Below are 12,451 nucleotides of genomic sequence, written 5' to 3' on the forward strand. Positions count from 1 at the left end.
CAGGCTGGTCTCGAACTCCCGACCTCAGGTGATCTGCCTGCCTCAGCCACCCAAAGTGCTGGGATTACAGGAGTGAGCCACCGTGCCCGGACATTTATCACCATTTATCAAGTATATGATGCAGTGTACTCTGGGGTATTTTTTTTTTTCGAGATAGAGTCTTGCTGTGTCACCAGACTGGAATGCAGTGGCACAATCTTGGCTCACTGCAACCTCTGCCTCTTGGGTTCAAGTGATTCCCCTGACTCAGCCTCCTGAGTAGATGGGACTACAGGTGTGCACCACCATGCCCGGCTAATTTTTTTTGTATTTTAGTTGAGATGGAGTTTCACCATGTTGGCAATGATGGTCTCAATCCCCTGACCTCATGATCCGCCTGCCTTGGCCTCCCAAAGTTCTGGGATTATAGGCATGAGCCACCATGCCCAGCCTGGGGTAATTTTCAATAGAGAGAAATACGGTGAGAAAGTGCACACAATCTGCTTGTGATGAGAAGTTCATGTTTGAGATGTACCATTAAAGCCATACAGCTGGAATTGATAAGTAGTGAATGAGCAAGGATAGAGAGAGGAATAGTTGGGATTTACCTGGAATTGTTGAGCCTTGGGTAGATAATGAGAGACCTCACAACTCTTTATAGGCATTGGGGTCTGTTAACTGATTCTTCAGTGAACATTGGTCGATGTGTTACTTGGCATAAGTCAGCATGTGTGTGATGGTTTAGGACTTGGTGACCTTTGAGGATGTAAGTGTGGACTTCACCCACGAGGAGTGGACTTTATTGGACCCACTTCAGAGAAACTTTTACAGAGATGTGATGCTGGAGAATTATGAGAACCTGGCCAAAGTTGGTAAGACTGCCATCATTTTATGCAGCCTCTTATGGAAGAGATATACATTGTGTACTTACTGTGTTACAGAATTCTTTCTGTCAACACTGAATATAACAGAGACACCGTCCCTGCCCTATAGGTCTTAATTACTCTGATGGTTTTCAAAATGTGGTCCAGTTTCAACAGTATCACTGTTACTCCCTCAGAAATGTACAGTCTTAATCTCTGCCTTTGACCTACTGAATCAGAACCTGTCCACTTGGATTGTCATCTGTGTTTTAAGTGTCCTTCCACATGAATGTGATGCACTATAATATTAAGAATCACTGGTGTAGTTTTATTTTCCAAGTATACAAGGGTCTCTTTGTTTCACTTTCTTTTTTTTTCTTTGTTCAAGAGTTTGACAACATACCTTATTTCTGTGACTACAAGGTTATTGCTTTGTAGATGTGTACATATGCATGAATTTGCTTTTCAGAGGTCAGAGATAGCCAATTTTTGTGTGCACAGAAGAGATATTTTCAGTTTTAGTCTATTTGAAATAATTTCACTGCTTTCTCTAGAAATGTAGTTCCTGATTAATAGGTTTATCATCTCTTGCATGAGCCTCTTCCATTAATTTTTTAATTTTTTTGAGATGGAGTTTTGCTCTTTATTTTTTTTTTAAATTTTTTTCAATCACATTTACTAGCTCACGTAAATATTTAAAAATAAATCTATCTGTCTTCCCCTTCTGTTTCCTTGGCACAATTTATCACAGTTCTTGACAAACTACCATAAATATCCATAAGGGAAAAATGAATTTCAGAATATGAAAGAGAGGTTAATAAATAGCCAAATATGTCAACCATTGAAAGGACCACCTGTTTTTTTTTTTTTTAAGCCCCTGATTTGCAACTTTTATTGAAATAAATTTTATCTAATAAAAACAAGGTTAATTTAAAACTTGATCTCAACTTGTTGAACAGCAGTTGAATTGTGACAAAAAAATTGCAAAACTTCAACTAAAGAACAAATAAAACATTCAGACCCAAGTTTAGACTTTAAAAATTCTATCAACTTCAACAAATAATGAATGACTGTATATTAATTTACATTAGTCCTGTGGTCCAGAATACATTTTCCATTTAAAACATTTTTAACAGATCTTCTGTATGGCATGGACAGCTTCTAGTGGGAATTAGTATATAGTCTGTTCTTGATGAAGACAACACTAGACAGATGTTGCCTGATGCCTGGATAATGCTGAATGTGACAAAACCAGTGAGACACATTAAGATATTTCTCCTTTTCTTGAACTGTCAGGTCAACTATAAAGCGATGAAGTCCATAATACAATAGGATATCTGCTAAGGTAAAGTTATATCCTGTAAGGTAGACTTTATCTTCAAGGTATGAATTAAGATCCTTCAACAGTGTATGGATATCATTTTTACTGGAGTGTCCATCTACTCGAGTGACCCCGTATTCTAACCATTGCTGAACGATTGCTTTTTCTTCTGCAGTACTCCCCAGCAAATATTCTTTGTTGGCTTGCTTGACTAGATGAGCTGCTATAGTAGTCAATCCCGTTAGACTTGGACCATTGTTTGTCTGAAGAACTGGAATCTGTCGCTCGCCCTGAGCACTGTATTTATTCCCCTTACTCAGTCCCAGGGACTTCTCCAGTAGCGACAACTCTGTGCCACCGCCATCTTCCGGCCGGAGTTTTGCTCTTGTTGCCCAGGCTGGAGTGCAGTGGTATGATCTCGGCTCACTGCAACCTCCACTTCCCGGGCGCAAGTGATTCTCCTACCTTAGCCTCCCAAGTAGCTGGGATTACAGGCACATGCCACCACTCCCGACTAATTTTTGTATTTGTAGTAGAGATGAGGTTTCACCATGTTAGGCAGGCTAGTCTCGAACTCCTGACCTGATCCACCCGCCTTGACCTCCCAAAATGCTGGGAGTACAGGCGTGAGCCCCCTTGCCTGGCCTGAGCCTCTTCCATTAATGTATCATTATTCATGTAAAGGATTTCAGCTCCTTAAACCCAGTCTGATCTCTTGGTTGGAAGAAGAAGAAGAATTGAGGACATTGCAGCAAGGACTTCTCCAGGGTGGGTATTTGTGAAGAACCATCTTGGTTAGTGAGAAGTTCAGTATGTTTGGAAGCTGTGTTAGTCTGTTCTTGTGTTGCAAGAAAGAAATACCCGAGACTGGGTAATTTATAAAGAAAATAGGTTTATTTTGGCTCACAGTTGTGCAGGCTCTACAGAAGGCATGGTGCTGACATCTGCTTCAGGTGAGAGCATCAGAAGCCTTAGAATCATGGCAGAGGCAAAGGGGGAGCAGGCAAATTACATGATGAGAAAGGGAGTAAAAAAGAAGTTGGGGGTGGTGTCACAGCCTTTTAAGCTAGCAGTCCCCAACCTTTTTGGCATCAGGGACCAGTTTCGTGGAAGACAAATTTTTTCACAGAAAATTCCTGGGTAGCAGGGGCATGGTTTCAGGATGATTCAGGTGCCTTACATTTTTGTGGACTTTATTTCTATTATTATTGCGTTGTAATATATAATGAAGTAATTATACAACTCACCATAAGGTAGAATCAGTGGGAACCCTGAGCTTGATTTCCTGTAACTGGATGGTCTCATTTGGGGATCTGGGGGTGAGGGAAGGCAGTGACAGATCATCAGGCATTAGATTCTCACGAGGAGCACGCAAGCTAAATCTCTCTCATGCACAGTTCATGATAGAGTTTGCTCTTCTATGAGAATCTAATGCTGCTGCTGATCTGACAAGAGGCAGAGCTCAGGAGGCAGTGCCGGATGGGGAGTAGCTATAAATATAGGTAAGGCTTCACTTGCTCTCCTGCCACTCACCTCCTGTGGTGCAGCCCAGCTCTGGTCCATGGCCTCAGAGTTGGAGACTCCTATTTTAAACTACCAGTTCTCACATGAACTCAGAACAAGAACTCACCGTTACTCCGAGGATGTCAGTAAGCCATTCATGAAGGATCTGCCCCCATGATCCAAATACCTCCTACCAGGCCCCTCCCCAAATATTTGCTGTTACATTTCCATATGAGATTTGGAGGGAACTAACATCTAAACCTCATCATAATGAGGAAACTTTTTTTTTTTTTTTTTTTGAGACGGAGTTTCGCTCTTGTTACCCAGGCTGGAGTGCAATGGCGCGATCTCGGCTCACCGCAACCTCCACCTCCTGGATTCAGGCAATTCTCCTGCCTCAGCCTCCTGAGTAGCTGGGATTACAGGCATGCGCCACCATGCCCAGCTAATTTTTTGTATTTTTAGTAGAGACAGGGCTTCACCATGTTGACCAGGATGGTCTCGATCTCTTGACCTTGTGATCCACCCGCCTCGGCCCCCCAAAGTGCTGGGATTACAGGCGTGAGCCACCGCGCCCGGCCATGAGGAAACTTTTAAGATGCACCTTGTCTCACAAGGTTGAGGCCATTTAACTCAGAAGTTATAGAAAATATTCCATTTCTGATACTCTTTAAATTTCCATCTACTCCAACTTTCTATGATCTCTTGAAACTATATATTCTGTTTATTTTTCAAGTTCTTTGCTTTGAAGTATGTTCTTGATCCAGATTTTTCCTACTTTTCTGATAACATTATTTCTGTTTAACGTTAGTTTTAAACTAGTCAATTTGTAGCAAATTAGCTAAAATTTTGACTCTTTATTCTTATCATTGCCAAATTTTTGACATAGTCTAAATGTTCAAATTTGGCTTTCTTTTCTTATGTTTATTTTGAAAACAAATGTGAATGAGGCCTATCATTTTTAACTCTTTCATTTTACCTTTTTTCTTTCTTTCTTTTTTTTTTTTTTTTTTTTATTTTTTTATCTTCATTTTTTTTTTTTGTTTAATTTCAGAATGGGCAATAAAACTTCTTCACACCAATGTTTCAGCAGTGCAGCAGGATTTTTGTAAAATACAAACTTCGAATGGGATACAAACGGTAATGTTAAGAAAGTGTATTTCTTATTTTTCACATTCAGAGAATATTGGGACTTCCAATGAAGAAAATAAGCACAAAAGACAATTGAGAGAAATAGCATTCACTCAAGAGGGAACAATGTCAGACTGGGTGCAATGGCTCATGCCTGTTATCCCAGCACTTTGTGAGGCCAAGGCAGGTGAATTACTTGAGATCGAGAGTTCAAGACCAGCCTGATCAACATGGAGAAACCCCGTCTCTACTAAAACTACAAAATTAGCCAGGTGTGGTGGCGCATGCCGGTAATCACAGCTACTCAGGAGGCTGAGGCAGGAGAAGTGCTTGAACCTGGGAGGTGGAGGTTGCGGTGAGCCAAGATCGTACCATTGCACTCCAGCCTGGGCAACAAGAGTGAAACTCCGACTCAAAAAAAAAAAAAGAAAAAAGAGGGAGCAATGTCTCTGGAGAGATACTCTGATAATGACGAATTTGGGGACATCCAAAAATTTAGTGTCAAACTGTCCTTCTAAAAAAAAAAAAAAAAAATGGAGTAATGATCTCAATGAGGAGGACACATTTTCTTGTAGGTAGACTTCTCTCTATTGTTCCTTAAAGCAAATACAGACTCTAGTCACATTTTCCCCAGAAAGTCATACCTCTCACATTGGTGAAGCATTACCCTGAAAATTATCTGAGTATTTTTGTAGTTATGAATTAATGTTCATTTTCCCAGTGCCAACTGCATATTTTTTTTTCTGGGTGCCAGGACAGATGGTACGGGGTATGAAAGCATTCTTTTTTTAAGGAATTTATTCATATCATCATTTATCAAATGTTTCTTGTGTGCTCTGGTGTGTACTGCAGTAGAGAGGAAAGGAGAAGAGCTCCCAGTCTAGTTGTGGTTGATAAGTTCACGTGTAAGAGGTGCTGTTACAGCCATGTTACTGGAGGAAATTGACAGTGAGTGAATGTGGATAGAAGAGTTCCTACAACCATTGAACCTTGGGGTGTAGATAGTGGGAGCCCTCAGTACCCTGTATAGGCATTGGGTCCCCTTTCCTCATTCTTCAGCCAACATTGGTCGACATGTTACTTGGCTTAAACCAGCATGTGTCTGATGGTTTAGGATCTGGTAACCTTTGACAGTGTAGCTGTGGAGTTCACCCAGGAAGAGTGGACTTTACTGGACCCAACAAAGAGAAACCTGTACCGTGATGTGATGCTGGAGAACTACAAGAACCTGTCCTCAGTAGGTAAGTATGGCATCATCCCTTGTAGCCTCCTCTGGAACAAGATACAAATTATGTACTTATTGTGTTCTAGGATTAGTGATGTCAAATCTGAATACAGTGGGATGTATACACATTGAAAAAAAAATTTTAATGAATAAAATAGGAAATAACATGCAATTCTTATACTAATGGGTTTGAATCTTGTATGTTTGTTTGCATCAATAGCATCACCACCACTCTCTTACAATTGTGTACATTCTCAGACTCCACATTTGCTGTACTAAATCAAAAAGTCTGCTGTTGGGGCCTTGTCTTCAGATGAGTAATTCACTTCAAAGTTGAGAACTACTGGTATGGTAGTTTTCTCAAGCGAATCAAGATCTCTCTTTGAGTTTCCATTTCCTACTTTAATAAAGGTTTTAGTGGTTTTTAAAATTTGAATTGAACATTTCCTGTTTAGAAAGAAAAAGCACAGCTCACTGCCAGTGCTTATTTCTTGGGACAAACAGGAAATGGGTTAAGCTTGAATGTGAATTTCAGAAGTCAGAGATAACCACTGTCTTTGGAGAACAGAGAGAAGGGATGTATGCAATTTAGGTACTTTTCATTGCCTTAATTAGAAACATAGTCCCTGTTTTATGGAAAAGTTTGCCATTTCTTGCATGAGCCTTTTCCACTGGTGTATCTTTCCCTGTGTACAGGTTACCAGCTTTTCAAACCCAGTCTGATCTCTTGGATGGAGGAAGAGGAAGAGTTGAGCACATTGCCAAGAGTTCTCCAAGGTGAGTGTTTGTGAAGAACAGCCCTGGTCCATGAGAAGTTCCCAGTATGTTTGGAAGCATAATGAAGTTTTATAAGATGCCCTTTGAATCAGAAGTCTGAGTCCACTGGATTTGGATGTTTTGGGGTTTCTCAATTTTTCATTCTCTGTTACTTTGCATCTATCCAGACTTGCCTATTATATAATAAATGACCTAACTTCTTTAAGTTTATGGTTTTATTATATGCTTTTGTTCCAATTTTTCCTACTTTTTTTCCCCCCGATAGTACTGTTTCTGTTCATCATTATGTTTAATTTTCATAGAACAGGTTGTTTTAAAAATTACTAAAACTTGACCCCATATGATAGCCAAATTTTAGGTATATGTAAATTGCTCAAATCTGTGCTTTTTATTTAACCTACCATTTTGTGTGTAAACTCTCATATATATTTTTCTCTTTTACTTCAGAATGGAAAATGTGCCTGAAAATGAATGGGCCAGTCCTTTGGCAAGATAATTTTTGTTTAAAAACATTAAATGGGATTCAGTTGGTAAGATTAACAAAATAACTTTCTTATTTTTCACATTCAGAGAAGACTGACATTGCATTGTAGAAATCAGCAGAAATGGCTGGGCGGGGTGGCTCACGCCTGTAATTCCAGCACTTTGGGAGGCTAAGGTGGGTGGATTATGAGGTCAGGAGTTCAAGACCAGCTTGGCCAATATGGTGAAACCTTGTCTCTAGTAAAAATACAAAAATTAGTTGGGTGCAGTGGGGCATGCCTGTAGTCCCAACTATTCAGGAGGCTGAGGCAGAAGAATTGCTTGAACTTGGGAGGCGGAGGTTTCAGTGAGCTGACAGGGCACCACTGCACTCCAGCCTGCATGACAGAGCGAGACTCTGTCTCAAAAAAAAAAAAAAGAAAGAAAAGAAAAGAAGGAAATGATAGATAGTTGAGAGAAGTGGCACTCACCCAACAGGGAGAAATATCTGGAGAGATAGCCCATACCTAGTGTGAAGCTTGGTACTTAAGATTTCCCATGAATGCTCATTCCAACATGTATAACTAGACATTTGAGTTTTTAAAATAACTTCATGAAAAGCTATAGGAATCTTTCCAAGATTAGAGCAGATGGCATAGGATTCTTATAGTAGGATTCCATTGTTCAAGTTGAAAGAAATCCAAAGGGTAGGAACTATATGCATGTTATAACAGTGGCAAAAATAATGATCATAATTTTTTTTGTTTTTATGAGACAGAGTCTTGCTCTGTTGCCAGGCGCCAGGCTGGAGTGCAGTGGCGCAATCTCTGCCTCCTGGGTTCAAGCAGTTCTGCCTCAGCCTCCTTAGTAGCTGGGGCTACAGGTGTGCGCCACCACACCCCGCTAATTTTTGTATTTTTTAGTAGAGACAGGATTTCACCATGTTGGCCAGGATGGTCTTGATCTCTTGACCTCATGATCTGCCCACTTTGGTCTCCCAAAGTGCTGGGATTACAGGCATGAGCCACTGTGCCTGGCCCATAATGTTTCTTAGATGAGTGATATCTATTAATAAGTTTGCTAAAATGCTTCCTTCATTATTCATTCCTGTATTAACAGGCAAGAAACCAAAATGGAGAGGAACTCTATGACTGTAAGCAATGTGGAGAAGTCTTCTGTAAACATTCATGCCTTAAGACAAATATGAGTACTCAAAATAGAGAAAACATGTCTGAATGTATTCAGTATGCAAAAGACCTCCTTTCTCTATACAATAAAACCTCTACCATAAGGAAAGTTTCTGTGTTCAGTAAGTGTGGAAAATCTTTCAGCCTGATTTTAAATGTTCAGGTCCAAAGAAAGTGCACACAAGATAAATCCTTTGAATGCATCGACTATGGGAAAGTCTTTGTTCATCAGTCACACCTTGAAGTGCACAGGAAAACTCAGAGTGGAGAAAAACTCTATGAATGGAAGCAATGTGGGGAAGCATTTACTCACTCCACAAGCCATGCTGTAAATGTTGAAACACACGTTATTAAAAACCCCTATGAATGTAAGGAATGTGGAAAATATTTTAGATGCTCTACCCACCTTAATAATCACATGCAAACCCACTTTGGGATAAAACCTTATAAATGTAAGCACTGTGGGAAAACCTTCACTGTGCGGTCAGGCTTTCTTGAACATGTACGAACTCACACTGGAGAGATGCCCTATGGGTGTAAGGAATGTGGTAAAGCCTTTCGTACATCTGCAGGCCTTGTTGAACATATAAGATGTCACACTGTAGAGAAAACCCTTAAATGTGACCATTGTGGGAAAGCCTTTATTTCTTACCCGTCTCTTTTTGGACATTTGAGAACTCATAAGGGAGGGAAGCCATATGAGCATAAGAAATGTGTGAAGGCCTTTGGTACATCCTCAGGCATTATTGAAGATATAAGAAGTAACACAGGACAGAAACTCTTTGATTGTGACCAGTGTGGGAAAGTCTTTGTTTCTTTCTCATCTCTTTTTGCTCATTTGAGAACTCACACTGGAGAGAAGCCCTTTAAGTGTTACAAATGTGGGAAACCATTTATCTTTTCTGCCTGTCTTCATATTCACATGCGGACTCACACAGAAGAGCGACCGTATCAATGTAAGGAATGTGGGAAAACTTTCACTAAGTGCTCATATCTTACCAAACATTTACGAACGCACAGTGAAGAGAAACCCTATGAATGTATGAAATGTGGGAAGGCCTTCACTGAGCGCTCATACCTGACTAGACATTTACGAAGACACAGTGGGAAGAAGCCCTATGGATGTAAGAAATGTGGAAAAGCCTTCACGGAATGCTCAGATCTTAACAAACATTTACGAACACACACTGGAGACAGGCCCTATGAACATAAGGAGTGTGGGAAAGCCTTTGTTGCCTCCTCAAGTCTAACTTATCATTTAAGAACTCACACTGGATATAAACCCTATAAATGTAATAAATGTGAAAAAGCTTACAGTAGGTCTTGTGTACTAACTCAACACTTAAAAACTCATGCTGCAGAGAAGACTTCTGAGTGTAACACATGTGGAAAATCCTTTTGAAATTCCTTGTGCTTTAATGATTGCTTACAAACTCACACTGAAATAAAACTATAAACGTAAGGACTGTGGGAAAGCCTTCACTTTTCATTCAGATCTTACTAATCATGTGCAAATTCACACTGGAGAGAAACCTTATGAATGTAAGGAATGTGGGAAGGCCTTCTGTACATCCTCAGGACGTATTCAACATTTAAGAACTCATATGGGATAGAAACCATTTGAATGTGACCAATGTGGAAAGCCTTTGCTTCTTTATCAGCTCGTATTGCACGTTTGAAACCTCACACTAGAGAGAAGCCCTACGGATGTGAAAAATGTGGAAAAACTTTGTTTCCTCAAGCCTAACTGAATATGTAAAAATTCACAGGAGAGACTTCACTATCAATGTAAGGAATGTGAGAAAGCCTAAACTCTTGAATCTTTCTGGATTTGTACAAAGTCCCACTGGAGAGAAACCCTGTAAATGTAAGGAATGTGGGAAAACACAGTTTTTTTTTTTTTTTTTTTTTTTTGGAGAAGGAGTTTCACCCTGTCGCCCAGGCTGGAGTACAGTGGCATGACCTTGGCTTACTGCAACCTCTGCCTCCCAGATTCAAGCGATTCTGCCTCAGCCTCCCGAGTAGCTGGGATTATAGGCATGTGCCACCACACCTGGCTAATTATTTTTTTTGTTTTGTTTTGAGATGGAGCCTCACTTTGTTGTCAGGCTGGAGTATAGTGACACCATCTCAGCTTACTGCAACCTCTGCCTCCCAGGTTCAAGCGATTCCCCCGCGTAAGCCTCCTTAAGTAGCTGGGACTACCGTTGTGCGCCACCACGCCCAGCTAATTTATTGTATTTTAGTAGAGACAGGGTTTCACCATGTTGGCCAGGATGGTCCCAATCTCCTGACCTTGTGATCCACCCACTTCAGCCTCCCAAAGTGCTGGGATTACAGGCATGAGCCACTGTGCCTGGCTCCTGATTTATTATATTTTTGGTAGAGATAGGGTTTCACCCTGTTGGCCAAGCTGGTCTCTAACTCCTGACCTCAAGTGATCACCAGCTTTGACCTCCTAACATGCTGGGATTACAGGCGTGAGCCACTGCACCTGGTATTCTTCTCATCTTATTGAACATGTAAAAACACCCTGGAGAGAAACCCCCTTTTTTGAGATGAAATCTTGCTCCATAGCCCAGGCTGGAGTGCAATGATGCAATCTTGGCTCATTGCAACTTCTGCCCCCTGGGTTCAAGTGATTCTCCTACCTCAGCGTCCCAAGTAGCTGGGATTACAGGTGTGCCCACTGCACCTGGCTAATTTTTTGCATTTTTAGTAGAAATGGGGTTTCACCATTTTGGCCAGGCTGGTATCAAACTTCTGACCTCAAGTAATCTGCCTGCCTTCGCCTCCCAAAGTGCTAGGATTACAGGTGTGAGCCACCACGCCTGGCCGAGAAACCTATTTTATGTAAGGAATGAGGAAAATCCTTTTGGAGGTCCATGTGCCTTAATAGTCACATTGTAATTCATACTGGTGAGAAAACTTATCAGTGTAAGCATTGTGTCAAAAGTGCTCATTTGTTCCTGTTCACTTCAAAGATAGGAAAGAACTTACACTCTGAAGATGCTCCATAAAGTTAAAGGCATCTGGGAGAACCGTTGGAATCTCCTGACAATGCATTATGTAAGAGTTCACCCTGAAGCTGTACAGTGTTAGAAACAGAAAGCTTTCAATGTTTCCTTGGGTTCTTGCAATGGAGATAAACCCTTTGGATATAAGATACGTTCAGAAGTATTCTTGCCAAATACTTTGGTGTTCACCTGCAATTTCACAGTGGAGAAAAACTTCATGAAGGTAATAAATGTTGGGAAGTATTTTTTTATGTTATTCTTCAACCTTTAGTGAATGAGGTGCATTCACACTAATGAGAAACAGCATGTATGGAATATCAGAATTGCTTTTCTGTTTACTGAAACCTGACAGAGATATGGCTTTCTAGGTGGTTCTATAGAACTAATTTTTATTTTAAATCTTTTTTTTTTGAGAACAAGTTTTGCTCTTGTTGCCCAGGCTGGAGTGCAATGGTGTGATCTTGGCTTACTACAACCTCTGCCTTCTGAGTTCAAGCGATTCTCCTGCCTCAGACTCCTGAGTAGCTATGATTACAGGCATGCCCCACCATGCCTGGCTAATTTTGTATTTGTAGTACAAAAATACAGTACCGTGTTGGTCAGTCTGGTCTTGAACTCTCGACCTCAGGTGGCCTGCCTGCCTCGGCCTCCCAAAGTGCTGGGATTACAGGTGTGAGCCATTGCACCCGGCCTATAGAACTATTTCTCGTACCCCTCTGCTCATCCCTGGCATGGTATGTCTTTCTCCACACCACTCTAGTCTAGTTGCTACATCCTCTGGGTTACTACTGACCTAAAGTGGGTCTTCAGGATTCAGACAGTCCTAACAGTATAGACTCTGTTTTTTGGTTTGTCATGGTCTTAGACATGGTCCACCTATAGTGGGTCACACTGGCCAAGGTAAAGGGTATGATACAGCTTTACAATGTAAAAATACTCTTTTCCTGTTTTCACACTTGATCTCAGATAAATGGTCAGGGTTGAAG

General features: G+C 40.8%; 2 protein-coding genes across 2 annotated transcripts in view; one reads left to right on the top strand and one right to left on the bottom strand.

The window, feature by feature from the left end:
• Nucleotides 1-10,363, top strand: part of LOC108283610 (zinc finger protein 560) — an 11,290-nt gene extending 927 nt beyond the window's left edge. Inside the window, exons 2-8 of the mRNA XM_017500040.2 lie at nucleotides 725-851; nucleotides 2,848-2,931; nucleotides 4,721-4,806; nucleotides 5,912-6,038; nucleotides 6,719-6,799; nucleotides 7,247-7,329; nucleotides 8,381-10,363. Of these exons, the coding sequence (XP_017355529.2) occupies nucleotides 725-851; nucleotides 2,848-2,931; nucleotides 4,721-4,806; nucleotides 5,912-6,038; nucleotides 6,719-6,799; nucleotides 7,247-7,329; nucleotides 8,381-9,850 (2,058 nt within the window). The 3' untranslated portion in view covers nucleotides 9,851-10,363. The remainder of the gene's footprint in view (nucleotides 1-724; nucleotides 852-2,847; nucleotides 2,932-4,720; nucleotides 4,807-5,911; nucleotides 6,039-6,718; nucleotides 6,800-7,246; nucleotides 7,330-8,380) is intronic.
• Nucleotides 1,708-2,549, bottom strand: LOC108283683 (eukaryotic translation elongation factor 1 epsilon-1-like; the record flags this gene model as incomplete). The annotated part of the gene is made up of 1 exon (XM_037728330.1): nucleotides 1,708-2,549. A coding segment is annotated over one exon (546 nt), but the record flags the coding sequence as incomplete, so codon positions are not given.
• Nucleotides 10,364-12,451: the final 2,088 nt, after the last annotated feature.

This window comes from Cebus imitator, unplaced genomic scaffold, assembly GCF_001604975.1.
Source record: "Cebus imitator isolate Cc_AM_T3 unplaced genomic scaffold, Cebus_imitator-1.0 Scaffold263, whole genome shotgun sequence".
Taxonomy (NCBI): domain Eukaryota; kingdom Metazoa; phylum Chordata; class Mammalia; order Primates; family Cebidae; genus Cebus; species Cebus imitator.